We start from the raw sequence: 16,389 nt of genomic DNA, 5'->3' as shown, positions 1-16,389 counted from the left end.
ATATATTTTATTGATTTTTCACAGAGAGGAAGAGAGAGGGATAGAGAGTTAGAAACACCGATGAGAGAGAATCATCGATCAGCTGCCTCCTGCACACCCCCCACTGGGGATGTGCCTGCAACCAAGGTACATGCCCTTGCCCGGAATCAAACCCGGGACCTTTCAGTCCGCAGGCCGATGCTCTATCCACTGAGCCAAACCAGTCCCGGCCAACTTGATATTTCTAACATATATCTTAGTGCCTAGAAATCTGAGCATAATAAATGCTTCTTGGATAGTGGAGGGGAAAAAGCTTTTTCCACAGTCACATTCAAGATACGTTAAAAAAAAAAAAAAATGCAGCTCAGCTCTACCCGGTTTGACTCAGTGGACAGAGCATTCACCTGCTCATGGGTCCCAGTTTGGATTCCGGTCAAGGGCACATGCCCGGATTGTGGGCTTAATTCCCACTAGGGGGTGTGCAGGAGGCAGCAGATCAATGATGCTCTCTCATCATTGATGTTTTTATCTCTCCCTCTCTCTTCCTATCTGAAATCAATAAGAAAGTATATTTTTTAAAAATACAGCTCAGCCCTGACTAGTGTGACTCAGTTGATTGAGCATTGTCCTGTGTTCTGAAAGGTCATTGGTTCACTTCTTGGTCTGGGTGCATACTGGAGGCAATCGATGCTTCTCTCTCTCTCTCTCCCTCCTTCTCTCTTCCTCTCTAAAATCAACAAAAACATATTTTTTAAAAATGCAGCCCAATATCAACCAAATTATTAGGGAATTAGCTCTACCAGTCTACTTTTCCTTTAGCACATAATCAAGAGTTGACTTTGCTTCTAAAATCTAGGCATGGAAGTAAAGCTTCATTTCCCCCCTAAGACTGCCCTTCCAGAGGGTGGGACTACTACTTGAGAAAGGCCTTTAAACACATACATGAGTCCTCCTTCTTATCCAGACTTCAGTTTTAGGGTGCCACTTCGGTTGGTGAATCTTCAGGGTTTAGTTCTTAGAAGGTGGTGAATGGTGCTGAGGAGATGAGGTGGAAGGAAGAAAAGCGGCATATCCATCAGGCTGGGCTGCCACAAAACTGGGAGACCCAGGTCTATTTCCAGAAGGTGGAGCTTCATATCCCAGAGGAGGGGTTTCATATCCCGGAGGTGGGGCTTCATATCCCGGAGGTGGGGCTTCATATCCCGCTGGTGGGGGTGCGTATCTCTCAGGTGGCAGTGTGTATCCCGCCGGTGGGGGTGCGTATCCCGCTGGTGGGGGTGCGTATCCCGCTGGTGGGGGCGCGTATCCCGCTGGTGGAGGTACGTATCCCGCTGGTGGGGGCGCGTATCCCGCTGGTGGAGGTGCGTATCCCGCTGGTGGAGGTGCGTATCCCGCTGGTGGAACTCCATATCCTTGTGGTGGGGGTCCACATATCACAGGTTGGGGCCCATGAACAACAACTGGGTAAATTGAGAAGAAAAAAATTAGTTATTTCTTAGAGTGGACAAGGAATAAGTGAGACGGAGGAAGGAGAAAAAAATTATGCTGAAGCAAACACAGGAAGAGAATCAGGCAGAATAATGGTAAAGCCAGATCCTTCAGCCACCACCAATTGAAAACTTTTATCATTTCCTGTTGTAGAGGGATTAAAATAAACATGAAAATAACCCAGTTAATCTCTGCATTAATTATAGCTGTATATAGAGAGATACATGTTTTACTTAACAAAGTTTTCTTTGATTATAAAAAATACATGCTTAATGAGGAATATGTGTTTGGAAAATAGAAAAGAGGTGAATTTTTAAAAGACATCTATAGCTGAAACCAGTTTGGCTCAGTGGCTAGAGCATCAGCCTGTGGACTGAAGGATCCCGGGCTCGATTCTGGTCAAGGGCACGTACCTGGGTTGCAGCCACATCTCCACTAGGAGGTGCGCAAGAGGTAGCTGATCAATGATTCTCTCTCATCGGTGTTTCATAGGGAAGTGCTAATCTGTCTTTGAGATTCCATTTTTGTAGGATGAAATATCTAGAGGAGGACTGCTAGATGGAACTGACAGCTCTGTAACTGGTTTTGAGGAATCTCCATATTGTCTTCCATAGTGGCCCCACCATTTTGCATTCCCACCAACATGGGTCATAAGGTTTTATATATTAGAGCCGTGGTCGGCAAACTGCGGCTTGAGAGCCACATACGGCTCTTTGGCCCCTTGAGTGTGGCTCTTCCACAAAATACCACAGCCTGGGTGAGTCTATTTTGAAGAAGTGGCTTTAGAAGAAGTTTAAGGTTAAAAAATTTGGCTCTCAACAGAAATTTCAATCGTTGTCCTGTTGGTATTTGGCTCTGTTGACTAATGAGTTTGCCGACCGCTGTATTAGAGGCACTAACTTGTCACGTCTGTGTCCTAATTCAATGTGCAGTTTTATGACAATGTCAGAAGTCACACATCATTTGCACAGTATCCTATTGGTTATACAGGTCAGTCCAATTCAGTGCGAGGGAGAACCACACAAATGTGTAAATACCACAAGATAATAACCATTGAGGGCCATCTTGGGGCTGGCTACCACAATCACCAATTTGATCAAATATTCTAGAATTCTAGAGAAAAAGTGCCGCAAAAGTTTAATATTTCAGTCCTCTGTAGTCAAAGTTGTTTAAGTTTGAACTCTTTATAAATCCCAATAATTTTGTCTATGACAATTTTCACAGCAAATAATTTTCAAATATGTTGAAAACATATGTATAAAATCATATAGGCCCTAATTTGTTCAACTATGAACATACATTCCCATGCTTCCCTACTCCTTCACCTTTGCCTGGCCTGGAATGAAATCTCCTGCATCTCCATGATGGCTGATGGAGTCCCAGACTTGGAAATGTTCAGTGGCAGAAAAAGGGACCACCACTTCTGGTGTTTCCTCAAGAGCAAGAAAATCTTCCCCCAAAGTGCTCCATCAGATATCCTTTCATATCTCTTTAGGCTAAATTGGAATCACATGTTTATTCTTTAAAAACAAACAAACTGATTTTAGAGGAAGGGAGGGAAAGAGGGAGGGAGGGAGGGAGGGAGAACCCTGGTAAATATATATGCACCCAATACGGGAGCATCCCAATATATAAAAAAACTGCTGGAGGACACTAAGGGAGAGATTAATAGCAATACAATCATAGTAGGAGATTTTAATACCCCACTGTCACCCTTTGACAAATCATCTAAACAAAAAATCAGCAAAGAAATATCAATCCTAAATGACTCGCTAGACCAGATGGAATTAATCGACATTTTCAGAACATTCCACCCCAAAGCCACAGAATATACATTCTTCTCAAGCGCACATGGAACATTCTCAAAGATAGACCACATTTTGGGACATAGGCAAAGTCTCTTCAAATTCAAAAAGATAGAAATTATATCAAGCATCTTCTCAGATCATAGTGCCATAAAACTGGAAATTAACTACAATGAAAAAAATCCAAAGAAATCAAACACATGGAGACTAAACAGCATGCTATTAAACAAGGACTGGGTTACCAAAGAAATCAAGGAAGAAATTAAAAACATCCTAGAAACAAATGACAATGAAAACACAACTATCCAAAATCTATGGGACACAGCAAAGGCAGTTTTGAGAGGGAAGTTCATATCCCTACAAGCCTATTGCAAAAAACTGGAAAAAAGGGTAACAAATGATCTAACTCTACAACTCAAAGAGTTAGAAAAAGAGCAACAAGAAAAGCCCAGTGTAAGCAGAAGGAAGGAAATAACAAAAATCAGAGCGGAGATAAACGACATAGAGACCAAAGAAACAATACATAAGATCAACAAAACCTAGAGCTGGTTCTTTGAAAGAATAAACAAGATAGATGGACTTCTAGCCAGACTAACCAAGAAACAAAGAGAGAGGACTCAAATAAACAAAATCAGAAACGAAAGAGGTGAAATAACAACAGACCCCGCCGAAATACAAAGGATTGTTACAAAATACTATGAACAACTCTATTCCAACAAACTGAACAACCTGGAGGAAATGGACATATTCCTAGAAAAATACAACCTTCCAAAACTCAATCAGGAAGAATCTAAAAATCTCAATAGAGCAGTGACTTGGGAAGAAATTGAAACAGTCATCAAAAAGCTTCCAGCAAACAAAAGCCCAGGGCCAGATGGCTTCACAGGAGAATTTTACCAAACATTCAAGGAAGAACTAAAACCGATTCTCCTCAGACTATTCCAAAAAATTCAAGAGGAAGGAACACTTCCAAACTCCTTCTATGAAGCCAGCATCACCCTAATACCAAAACCAGATAAAGACAACTCAATGAAAGAGAATTACAGGCCAATATCCTTCATGAACATAGATGCCAAAATCCTCAACAAAATTCTAGCAAATCGGCTCCAGCAGAGCATCACAAAGATCATACACCATGACCAAGTAGGATTTATTCCAGGAATGCAAGGTTGGTACAATATCCGCAAATCAATTAACGTGATTCATCACATAAACAAGTTGAAAGATAAAAATCATATAGTCATATCAATTGATGCAGAAAAAGCATTTGATAAAATCCAACACCCTTTCCTGATAAAAACTCTCAACAAGGTGGGAGTACAAGGATCATACCTCAACATAATAAAAGCTATATATGATAAACCCACAGCCAACATCATACTCAATGGGCAAAAACTAAAACCATTCCCTCTAAGATCAGGAACAAGACAGGGATGCCCACTATCGCCACTCCTCTTTGACATAGTACTGGAAGTACTAGCCATTGCAATTAGACAAGAGGAGGAAATAGAAGGCATCCAAATTGGAAAAGAAGAAGTAAAGTTATCCTTATTTGCAGACGACATGATATTGTATATAAAAAACCCAAAAGACTCCATTAAAAAACTAATTGGCTTAATAAATGAATTTGGCAATGTAGCAGGATACAAAATTAACGCCAAGAAATCTATGGCATTTCTATACACCAACAGCGAATTTATAGAAACAGAGACTAAAAAAGCAATTCCATTTACCATTGCACCAAAAAAATTAAGATACCTAGGAATAAACTTAACTAAGGAAGTAAAGGACCTATATGCGGAAAACTACACGACACTGAAAAAAGAGATAGAGGAAGATGTAAACAGATGGAAGAACATACCATGTTCATGGATTGGTAGAATCAACATCATCAAAATGTCCATACTTCCTAAAGCAATCTATAGGTTCAATGCACTCCCCATTAAAATACCAACGGCATATTTCACTGACCTAGAAAGAACTCTCCAAAAGTTCATTTGGAACAATAAAAGACCCCGAATAGCCACAGCAATCCTGAGAAAGAAGAGTAAAGTAGGAGGGATCTCAATACCAGACTTCAAACTGTATTACAAAGCCACTGTTCTCAAAACAGCTTGGTACTGGCACAAAAACAGACATATAGATCAATGGAATCGAATCGAGAACCCAGATATCAACCCAAATCACTATGCTCAATTAATATTTGACAAAGGAGGCACAAATATACAATGGAGTCAAGACAGTCTCTTCAATAAATGGTGTTGGGAAAATTGGACAGATACATGCAAAAGAATGAAACTAGATCACCAACTTACACCATACACAAAAATAAACTCATCGGTGTTTCTAACTCTCTATCCCTCTCCTTCCCTCTCTGTAAAAAAAAAAAAAAAATCAATAAAGTATATTTTAAAAAATAAAATAAAAGACATCTATAATGTAATCATAACATAAAAACTTAGTATTTTAATGCATTTCTTTGTAGAATATCTATTAATATGTTTATGCAATCATGATTATAACTTCAATTTTTTATTTATTTCAAATGTTTTTATTTCAGAGAGAGGAAGAGAGAGGGAGTGATAGAAACATCAATGACAAGAGAGAATCATCTATCGGCTGTCTCCTACACTGGGAATCGAGCTCGCAACCCAGGCATGTGCCCTGACTGGAAATCGAACCAGCGACCTTCCAGTGCAAGGGATGACAAACAACTGAGCCACACTGGCCAAGGCTTAATCAGAGACTTACTTTAGATTAAAAGTCTAAAGACACAAATAGATTGAAAGTAAAAGAATGAGGAAAGACAATAGATTATGATCCATATGTACAGAGAAATAGTATTCAGCCACAAAAAAAATAAAGTGCATGCTATAACTGGGATTAGCCTAAAAGCATTATGCTAGCTGTGATAAGCCAAACTCAAAAGGTGATGTATTGTATGATTCCTTTTATGTGATATATTCAGAATAACCAAATCCAGAGACAAATAGCAGATTAGGGTATATTAAGAGGCGTTGAGAATAATTATTATTTAGTGGGGAATTGTGGAGTGATGAAAAATTTTAAAACTAGAGAGCTGATGGTTGCACCACATTGTGAATATACTAAATACCAATTGCACATTTAAAAATTATTGTATGTTAAAAAAAAATTGTTGTATGTTAAAAAAAATTGTTGTATGTTATGTTCTATGAATTTCAACTCAACAAAAAAACTTATGAAATCATAGCAACATTTTAGATTTTTGGGCACAGTATTACAGTTTAATAACCTTTTACAACTAGGTAACTATTAGGGGCACAAATAAATATCCTTCAGTTGTATACATGGCTAAATGCCAATGATATACACATCATGCTCCAAGACCCAAGAAAGGGCCCACTAGGAGACCCTTTGTGGTCTACCAATAGGTGGTGAACAACATTTGAGAATTATTGACCACTTCCCAGTAACATGACAGCAGCTGTGGCCAGGCACAACTGTTAAAGGGCACAGGGCATAAAGCCCAGGGCTGGAATCCTTAGTGAGGCTGAAGGGCATGGTGTAAGCTTGATGGCTGTGCTTGTGTGAAATGGGAAGAAGGCCGAAACCGGTTTGGCTCAGTGGTAGAGCGTCGGCCTGCGAACTGAAAGGTCCCGGGTTTGATTCCGGTCAAGGGCACGTACCTTGGTTGCGGGCACATCCCCAGTGGGGTGCATGAGGCAGCTGGTCGATGTTTCTCTCTCATCGATGTTTCTAACTCTCTATCTCTCTCAATTTCTCTCTGTGTAAAATCAATAAAATATATATTAAAAAAAAAAAAAGAAAAAAAAAGAAATGGGAAGAAGGAAGTGAACAGGAGCATATGTTTTTGCATAGGCTGCAAAAACAGGAAGTGACTGTTTCTAATATTGGGAGTTGCCTAAGTATGTTTTGTATCTGTATATTATTAATTAAAAATAAGCCTGAGACTTACTGACTTGCCACTGGGTTTCGATCTGGAATGAAGTCACGTACTCAACCACTTTCCAACCTCCATACCTCTGATGCTTCTTCTGCCAGCAGGGTTGGAGGCAAGCTAGCAGTGAGTAGATCTTTGAACCCCTGCATACTTCTCCACCTCCCAGGAAGAACCTTATGCCATACCTTACCTGGATCAGACCTTTGTTGGTGGCACGCCATGCTCCCCTGCCCACTAACGATACACAGTCTTGGAACACCAAACCAGCAAGTTATACTTTGAAGTGGAGCTCCTTGGGCAGCTGAAAAAACAAATTTGGCAACATTCTTTTTTAAGTCAAATGTATAGCAACTATCAACCAGATAATTAACTATTAACTATCACCTTACTTGAGTGTTCAATAGTGTTCAATAACTATCACCTTACTTGAGTGTTCAATACAGTTTAATAACCTTTTACAACTAGGTAACTATTAGGGGCACAAATAAATATCCTTCAGTTGTATACATGGCTAAATGCCAATGATATACACATCATGCTCCAAGACCCAAGGCCATGGATAAGGATATATCTTTGGGAGTCATTATCAGCCTACCACACTGATTTCTGATCATATGACCAGAAGTAATGTACAATAGTTCCAGGCCTGGCCCATGAAAACTTCCCAGGTAAGATCTCCTCTCTTCCCCTTTCTGACAGCTATCCAACAGGCCATGTGTTATGTGTTAAAGATGGGAAATACTCTATTACCCTGGGTCCATGAAGGGCTATGTGAAACAGATTCCCCTTTTAGCCCTGATAATTGGCCTTTATATAAGCATTATTATCTACTATTGTCTTAAACCATTGATAATCTGGGGTTTATCTGATTAAATAGCTGGCATTAAGTAATTCACTATAAATCTAAAGTTGTCTTCCTTACCCCTGATCTTCTCCTTTTCAATAACTATAAGTAGCCCTTTCTGGAAGAAGTAATTATTTTATTCACTTATATATTTGCTTATTTTTTATATGATTCTCACTAGACTAAGTTTAACAAAGGCAGGGACCATGTATGTCTTAGTCACTGTTGTGTTCCCAATTGTCTCACCTAGTGTTTGACACACAGTAAGTATTCAATATACATTTGCTATAAATATAACTCAAAGACTCCTGACAAATCCACTCTGCAGAGGGGAAGGGAATCATTCTTGGTCAATAAATCAGATCATGAAGCACAATGAATAGTTAATTCCAAAGGCCTCAAGGAAGCCCATCTCACAAGCACTGACTCTTGCCAGGGGAGCAGAGGTAGGTTCCCACACCTAAGCCATGATACCATGAGACCCAGAGCAGTTCAGACACTGGACCAAGTTCATATAAGTTGACTAAATCCTTCCAAGTTGCTGTGCAACTGCCTACCTTTGCAGATCTCTTTTTTTTTAAAAAAAAATGTTTTGGTTGATTTCAGAGACAGGAAAGGAGAAGGGAGAGGGAGACAGAAATATCAATGATGAGAGAGAATCATTGATTGGCTGCCCCCTGCTGGCCCCTTACTTGGGATCAAACCCAAAGCCAAGGCATGTGTCCTGTCTGGGAACAAACTGTAATCTGGTTCATGCATGGGTCAATGCTCAACCACTGAGTCATACCAGCTGGGCAAGGAGATCTTAATGTGAGCACAAAGAGGATCCCCAAAAGTTGCCTCAACCTTAGCCCATAATCCTAAAAATGACTCTCCCTTAGTACTATGAAGCCAAAACTAAGAAGAAATTCAAGATCCAGTTTGCAATTGCCCTGAGTTCCCCAGACATCTATAGCAAAGAGAAATTGGACTTCCAAAGGTCCCCTCACCCTGGGTTCCCATAGTTGTACTCCCTTTACCTGCCAGGACACCCTGTTATCCATTGTCAGGCATCCAGATCTCTCTTCACTAAAATCCCCCTTGCTAAGACCAGTAACCTCAAATGTCCACACACTAAGCACATTTTTCAGTTTTCATTTTACCAAGCGTGTCTACAATAGCTGCCACATTTGACCACTCTATTGCTTGAGACTTTCTCCTTTCTTGACTTCTGGGATAATAAACTCACTTGATTCTCCTCCTACCTCCCTTGTCATTCTTCAATCTTCATTATAGGTCACTCACTCCTCCTTGCCCATTCCTTAAATGTTGAGGACTCTTGGAATACCATCCTTAATTCATTGAATGAACCCATCAACCAGATAGCTCCTGAGATGTCCAGTGTGCTAAAGATTTCCAAATCAGTCTCTAGATACAGTTAATCTCTGGAGCTCTGAGCTGCACATCCACTGGCCTCTAGCACTCCCACGTATCTCACACTTGTATTAAGGAATTAAGAGTATAGGCTCAAAAGTACACAAAGTCCCTTATACAGTACTCTTACCAAAATGTAATCTGAATATAATCATAAAGAACAGACAAACCCAAATTAAGATACATTCTACAAAACATTAAGCCTGTATTTGCTTTATAATTTCAGTGTCATGAAAGACAAAAAAAAAGGCTGAGTCCAGATTAAAGGAGAACAAAGAATAAGACAATTAAATTCAATGTGTAATTCAGGATTAAATCCTGCATTTCAGGAAAAAAAAAAAGCTAATAGAATTAGGAACAGTAATGGATCAATCATTTGGATTTGAATATAAACTATATTAATAATACTGCTTCAATGTTAAATTTTCTGAATTTAATAAGTACAATGACTAGATAAGAGAATGGCCTTGTTCTTAAGAGATATACATTAGAATACTTAGGCATGAAGGAAATGATCTTTGTAACTTCCAAATATTTCAACAAAAACAAGAAGGGGAAAAAACAAGAGAGGGGAAAAAAAAAAAAGATAAAGCAAATGTGGGAAAAAGTTAATAATGGATAAATCTACAATAGATGAAGGGTCCATAGGAGTTCATTGTAATATTTGTGTAACTTTTCAATCAATATAATTTTCCCCCAAAATAAAATGTTTAATAAGAGAGAAAGAGTAGGTTTAAAGTATAAAGTCCAGCTCCATCACTTACTAATTGTATAGTCTTGGGAAATTATGTAACCATCACTGACTCAGTTTCCCCAGCTATAAGTCAGGGATAATTATTAGTGCCTATATCTTAAGGTTTTTGTGAGGATTAAATAAAAAATTGATACATGTAAAGGGCTTGGAACACTCCAGAATATAGTAAGCATTGAAAAAATGCTAGTTAGTACTATTAGGTCTAAAATTAAACTCATTTCCTCTCACCCTGGCCAGTGTGGCTCAGTTGATTGGGTGTCAGCCCCTGCACAGGAAGGCTGCTAGTTCGATTCCCAGTCAAGGCTCATGGATCTCCAGGGGAAGACATGCAGGGGGCAGTCAAATGATGTTCCCCTCTCGATGTTTCACTTTCTCTCTCCTCTCCCTCCACTCTCTAAAAATCAGTAAAAATAATTTTTTAAAAACCTAATTTCCTCTCCAACTTAGACTGTCTCTTATATCCTTTTTGTTTTGTTAATCCTCACCAAAGGATATTTTTTCCTTTGCTTTGGGAAGAACGAAGAAGGGAGAGGGAAAAGGGGAGAGGGGAGAGAGAAACATTGATGTGAGAGACACACCAACCATTTGCCTGCTGGATGTGCCCTGGTCGGGGTGGAGAGTGAACCTGCAACCCAGATATGTGCCCTTGAATCAACCCCACAACCCTTTGGTGCATGAGGTTCTAACCACTGAGAAGCACCAGCCAGAGTTCTTATATTCTTGACCATGGTTTATAGAATCATAATCCAATCTTCTAAGCTAGAAACTTCACTCCATCCTTCTGTGTGTCCTAACACTTTATCCATGTCTCTATTACAGCACATGCTATGAGATAACATACTTGCATGCCTGTCTCTACTAGTTTATGTTAGTCTCATTGAAGTTGGGGATGGAAGGCAAGGGAGAAAGGAAAGAGCACTCCAGAGAGAGAGGAAATATCATGAAGGTTCAGAGATGTGAGAACCAGGCACAAAGAAGTCCAGTTGGATTGGAGTACAAAAGGTGAGAGAGTGAAGAGCATGGAGTGAGGTTAGACTGAATAAAAAATATATCATACAAATTATTTGTATTCAAAATGTGAAAGAGGTCTCTGGTACCATCCATTAGAGCAGCGCTACCTCTTCCTTCCTCTCATCAAAGATAGGGACTAAGCCTAAGAGAAACAAAGGCAAAGCCAGAGAAAAGAGATGACAAAAAGGCATGTCAGGGAAGAAGAGCTAAGGCAACCAGGCTCCCTGATGTGAAGAGACTAGCGAGTGACATATGAGAACAGCAATTAGATGGATAAAAGATTATGAGGAACAGTTAGTCACTTAGGTGTCTGACTGGTAAGCTCCCACTAGATTTCAAACTCCTTCTGAGTAGGAAGGGACTGAATCATGTTTCCCAACAGGTAGTATTGTACAGAGCACATAGTATGTGTGTGAGTACACTACTACTTAGGAAATGCTTGCTGTATACATGCATGTGCAATTACCACGTGCCTACTCACAGAGACCAGAAAATCCTAACTGGGTAACAGTCCTGCTTTCACTCCAGAGCCCAAAGTGCTTAATAGTTTTATCATTATCGCTCACCAGCAGAGGCAGCTTTCATCATCAACTGGAAAAATTTGATGGCACCTCCTTTTCTGAAGGATAAATTAAAAGTAGCCTGTCCTTCCCAGCCACCTGGGGGGAGAAACGGCACACACTCACTACGAGGCAGGCTGGCACAGCTGGTAACTGGACTAACGCAAACACTGACAGAAGCATTACTCAAAGAAGCAGGCTTTCTTTTATTTGAATTCTAACATGAGCTAAGTCTGAATCTTAAACCTTCTGGAAGCTTTTAAGAAAACAAACAAACAAACAAAAACACTTCTGACTGTAAACACATACCATCTGGAGCTGCCTGAACAGTTCCTTGAATGTAGATGGGGGCAAAGAGTGGCTGTTCGAGGGAACAGTTACTCATCAGATCAAATGGCATCATAAAAGAAAGCATGGGATCATTGATGGAATGTGACGTCACGAAGATCACCTAAGAAAGGAAAGTCACTTTGAAAAAGGAATGCAATTCGTCCATAGTTTGAGACATAAAAATGTCTACAGTTAAGGTTGCTTTGGCATCCTGGCCTAATTGAAAAACATCATCATTTTCTTCTATCATCCTTCAACATGGAAAATCTCAAAGTGTAAATGTTTTAAAACACTTTGAGACTCAATGGTTACCCTCTCTCCATTTTAAGGAAAACAAATAGAGTTAATAAAAAATAGGAACAGAAAGAGAAATTACCCGGTATGAAGTGAGAAGCAACGTTCCCCTCTTTGTGCCACGCAAGAGACTGGATCCTGATGGATGCTCTGGGAAGGAGAGGTCCACATCATTACACTGATTCAAGATACTGCAGAACAGAAAGGGCAGACAGCACACAATTTACAAGTTACATAAAGTGACAAACATAAAACTCCTGGCACAGATCCTAGCCTGGACACTCAATAAATGTTAGCTGCTGCTCCTACTACTATCTTTATTGACATAAAAAGAATTTTAAATTATTTTATTCCCTAAAAATTCACACTTATTCTTCTCTGTCTTTATCTCTGGATTACATTCTCTAAATTTTCCCATTATATTTATTGAAAACCAATCAGGAATCTTATATCTTTTTTTAATTGATTTTAAAAGAGAGAGAGAAACATCAATGTAAGAGCCAAACCTCCATGGGCTACCTCCTGCATGCCCCCTACTGAGGATCGAACATGCAACCTGGTTACATGCCCTGACCAGGACTCAAACCAGCGACTTCTCAGTGCACAGGACAATGCACAACCAACTGGGCCACACCAGCCAGGGCTGGATTATTTTTCTTGTAAAACTATTTGTATTCTTTCTGTTTATTCTTGAATTCTTATACTTCTTGTGAAGAACTATCAAACACTGGGCTAAAGGAAATGTTAAAGAAGGTGAGGCATGCAGAATGTTCCAGAATCCTCACATGTTGCTCCCTCTGCCTTTCATGTTCTCCCCTCACTCTTAACCTGAAAAACTTGGGTTCATCCATAGAATCCGATTGGTTTTTCTGAGTAATTATTATATGTGTTCATTAGTTCAATGTCTTCCCTAATGATCACTAAGGGCAATGTCTGCCTTCTTTGCCACTGCAGTCTTAGCAAGTGGCGAGTGCTACTAAATATTGACTGAAAGCATGAACAACTGAATACATGAATCCAGGTAATAACACAAGCAACATATGACACACATCACATATATGGCACAAAAATGTCACGGCAACTGAGTGAAAGGAGAGGTTAGTTTTGGTTGAAGTAATTAGGAACGACTATAGAAAGATTGAAATATGAGCTGATTCTTAAGGGGTGAATAGTGTTCCAAGATCTTTTTGGTTTAATTCCCACCCGAGGATATTTTTCCATTGATTTTTAGAGAGAGTAGAAGGGAGGGGGGGGAGACAAACATTACTGTGAGAAACGGATTGGTTGCTTCCCGCACATGCGAAAGAAAATAAACACCAATTTCTTGTTCCGCTTATTTATGTGTGCACTGGTTGATTCTTGTATGTGTTCTGACCAGGGATCGAACCCACAACCTTAGCGTGTGGGGACAATGCTCTTACCAGCTGAGCTGCCTGGCATTCCAAGGGGCTCAGAGGGGCTCAGGCGTCCTGAGCACAGCACTTGGGTTCAGGCCGCACTGCCAGGGAAAACGAGGGCCATCCCAGCAGAGAGGGGCATGGTTAAGGGGATCAGACGGGCAGACAAGTTTCTGAGAAACTGGGGGACCGGGGAATTGCGTATGAGGCGGAGAGGAGATAAACCCACTCTCTCCAGACAGCCTGGGAAGAGGCCAAAGGAGGGGGAGCAGCAACACTGCAGGCACCGAGCAAAGCACCCCGTTGCTTGTGTTATTACCTGGATTCATGTATTCAGTCGTTCATGCTTTCATTACTATTTAGTAGCACTCGCCACTTGCTAAGACTGCAGAGGCAAAGGCGGCAGACATGTCCTCAGTGACCATTAGGAAAGACACTGAACTAATTAACCGGAGGGAGCGCCATCCTTCCCAGCTGTCTCTTCCTTTGGTCCCAGCCTCTTCCATAAAGGGCAGGCCTCTCCCTGGCGGGGCCAGAAAGTAAGGAAGGGGGCTTTGGGAAGTTCTGAAGACAACTGAGCCCCCCAACCCCTGAGAGTTTGGAGTCTTTCTAGAATTTTCCACACAATGCCTCTTCCGCCTCCGGAAGTCCAGGGCCCAGTTCCCCAGAGTGGGGGTAGGGAGTGCGGCGGGCACCCCACAAAGGTCGCTACCTCACGCCCAGCAGCAGCTGCATGCCCTCTGCAGGGGCCATGCGACTCCCCGCCACCCCAGGGCGCCCTCACCTTTCTTCCGAGGTGACGCGCCCTCTCCAGGAGCTCCCGCCCCGCCCTCAGGCGCCGAGAGGCGCGCTCCCGCCCTTCACACGTGCGAGGCCACACGCTTCCGCCTGCGTCGCCTCCTCGTCCCGGAACAGGCGTGAGAACACGCATGCGCACGAACGTCGGGGGCGGAGCTAAGCGTGGTTGGTCGGAAAAGGCGCGAAAGTCCCTGATTGGCTGAGAGCTCGCAAGCCGCCTGCTCCGCCCAGCCTGTCCCCTCTCTCCTCCCACAGCGCCCGGCTTCCCGTCAGGCACCTCTCGCCATAAGGGATGTAGGCCTTGCGGCGGTCTTCCGTGTGGCTCTGGTTCACCGCCATCTTGCTCGGGGCCCCTCCGGCCGCCCCGCAGATGGGAAGGGGCGGGGCCTGCACCAAGCGGGCTGTAAAGTGGAGGTGGCGATTATGGCGCAAAGACCAGGAGTGAGCGGGGCGGCTGGCCTAGTGAGCCGCAGTGATGGAATCAGAGGTGAGGTGCCCGGCCTCACCAGGAAGGAGGCGGGCCCAGGGAGTTGACTCCGCCCCCAGGGCACGGAGGGGTGAGTCGCCTTCGCGATCTTCACCTGCCTGCTCTGTCACTGCATCATCAGCATGAACTTGAACCCATCCTGTCAGGAAATCAAAGTTAAAAGCAGGCGCTTCCTCAGTCCTCCCTTGCCCGGGTCAGGAAGCTGCTGCCCTTTGGAGAAAGGATCCAGAATGGTATTTCGCTTCGAAGGTGAAAACCTTTTCCCACCAGAGAAAGCCTGGAATCAGCCGGTTTCTTAGGATGTGGCCTACAGAACGGGATGTGTGAGCTGGTCTGGAAGGCGAAGGGGAGTCCGCGCTGCTCCAAGGTGGAGAGAGCCTGCGTAGTCCATCGTACCTGCCCTGCCACCCCCAGAGGGCGATTGTGGAGACCCGGCGAGATACATCACACGGAATTGCTTTGAAGATTAAGATGCTGATTTCCTTTAAACATCACAAATAGCACCAGAGGGCTTCCAAGAGAAAGGACATGAACATCCGGATTACTGTATTTCATCAAATTTAATATCCCGTCAGTTATAAGATGCACCATATTTAAATGTACCAAGAAAAAAAGTTGCCAAGTAAACTGACATGTCATCAGATGTAAGTTGTATTCTGATTTCAGAAATATATCTTTAAGTGCAAGACCATGAGAATAAATAAATACAATAGGAATGGTGTGAAGCAGTGGGACGATCATTGAGATCTAGTCTCCTTGCATTGGTACTTAAGCATGCAACTTCAGACAAACTATGCTCTCTGGACTTTGGACTAGAAAAACTCTTAGGTTTCTTCTAGTAATATCTTAAGTTGGAAAAACTGCTCTCTCACTCACAGCTTCACACTTCTCCCCATCCAGGCATAGCGACCCACTCCAGTTCCGGCCCTCACCATTTGATCTGAATGACTCCCAAGAGCCTCCTGACTTGTCATCCTCCAGTCTTGACCCTTCACTGTTCGTCTATACCTTGCACCCACCTTACAGAATATTGACATCCCAAACACAATGGCATGTATGGACCTACCATGTCCAAATTTAGAAAAATAATATACAGGTAAGAGCTATGCTATTTATTGGTTACAAAGGAGAGGATAAACCTCAGAGAGAGGCGGGATGGGTTTAAGTTCAAAAAAGAGACAAGCTAGTGATTTAAATTTAATTTTTTAAAATTCTTAACACTTAAAAGTACTCATTGTAACCAAGACCGGTTTGGCTCAATGGATAGAGCGTCGGCTTGGGGACTG

The 16,389-nt window shown here is 41.9% G+C and overlaps 1 protein-coding gene across 1 annotated transcript; it reads right to left on the bottom strand.

Moving 5' to 3' along the window:
- Positions 1-980: 980 nt before the first annotated feature.
- On the bottom strand, positions 981-15,008 carry WBP2NL (WBP2 N-terminal like; the record flags this gene model as incomplete). The annotated part of the gene is made up of 6 exons (XM_084878305.1): positions 14,894-15,008; positions 12,504-12,612; positions 12,107-12,248; positions 11,804-11,896; positions 7,401-7,516; positions 981-1,391 (listed from the first exon to the last, which is right to left on the bottom strand). The coding sequence occupies exons 1-6, from the start codon at positions 14,953-14,955 to the stop codon at positions 981-983; spliced, it is 933 nt and encodes a 310-aa protein (XP_084734431.1). The 5' UTR covers positions 14,956-15,008.
- Positions 15,009-16,389: the final 1,381 nt, after the last annotated feature.

This window comes from Pipistrellus hanaki (assembly GCF_964339955.1).
Source record: "Pipistrellus hanaki genome assembly, chromosome: 3".
Lineage (NCBI taxonomy): Eukaryota > Metazoa > Chordata > Mammalia > Chiroptera > Vespertilionidae > Pipistrellus > Pipistrellus hanaki.
The sequence above is the reverse complement of the archived record's forward strand: the minus strand, read 5'-3'. Positions and strand labels throughout refer to the sequence as shown.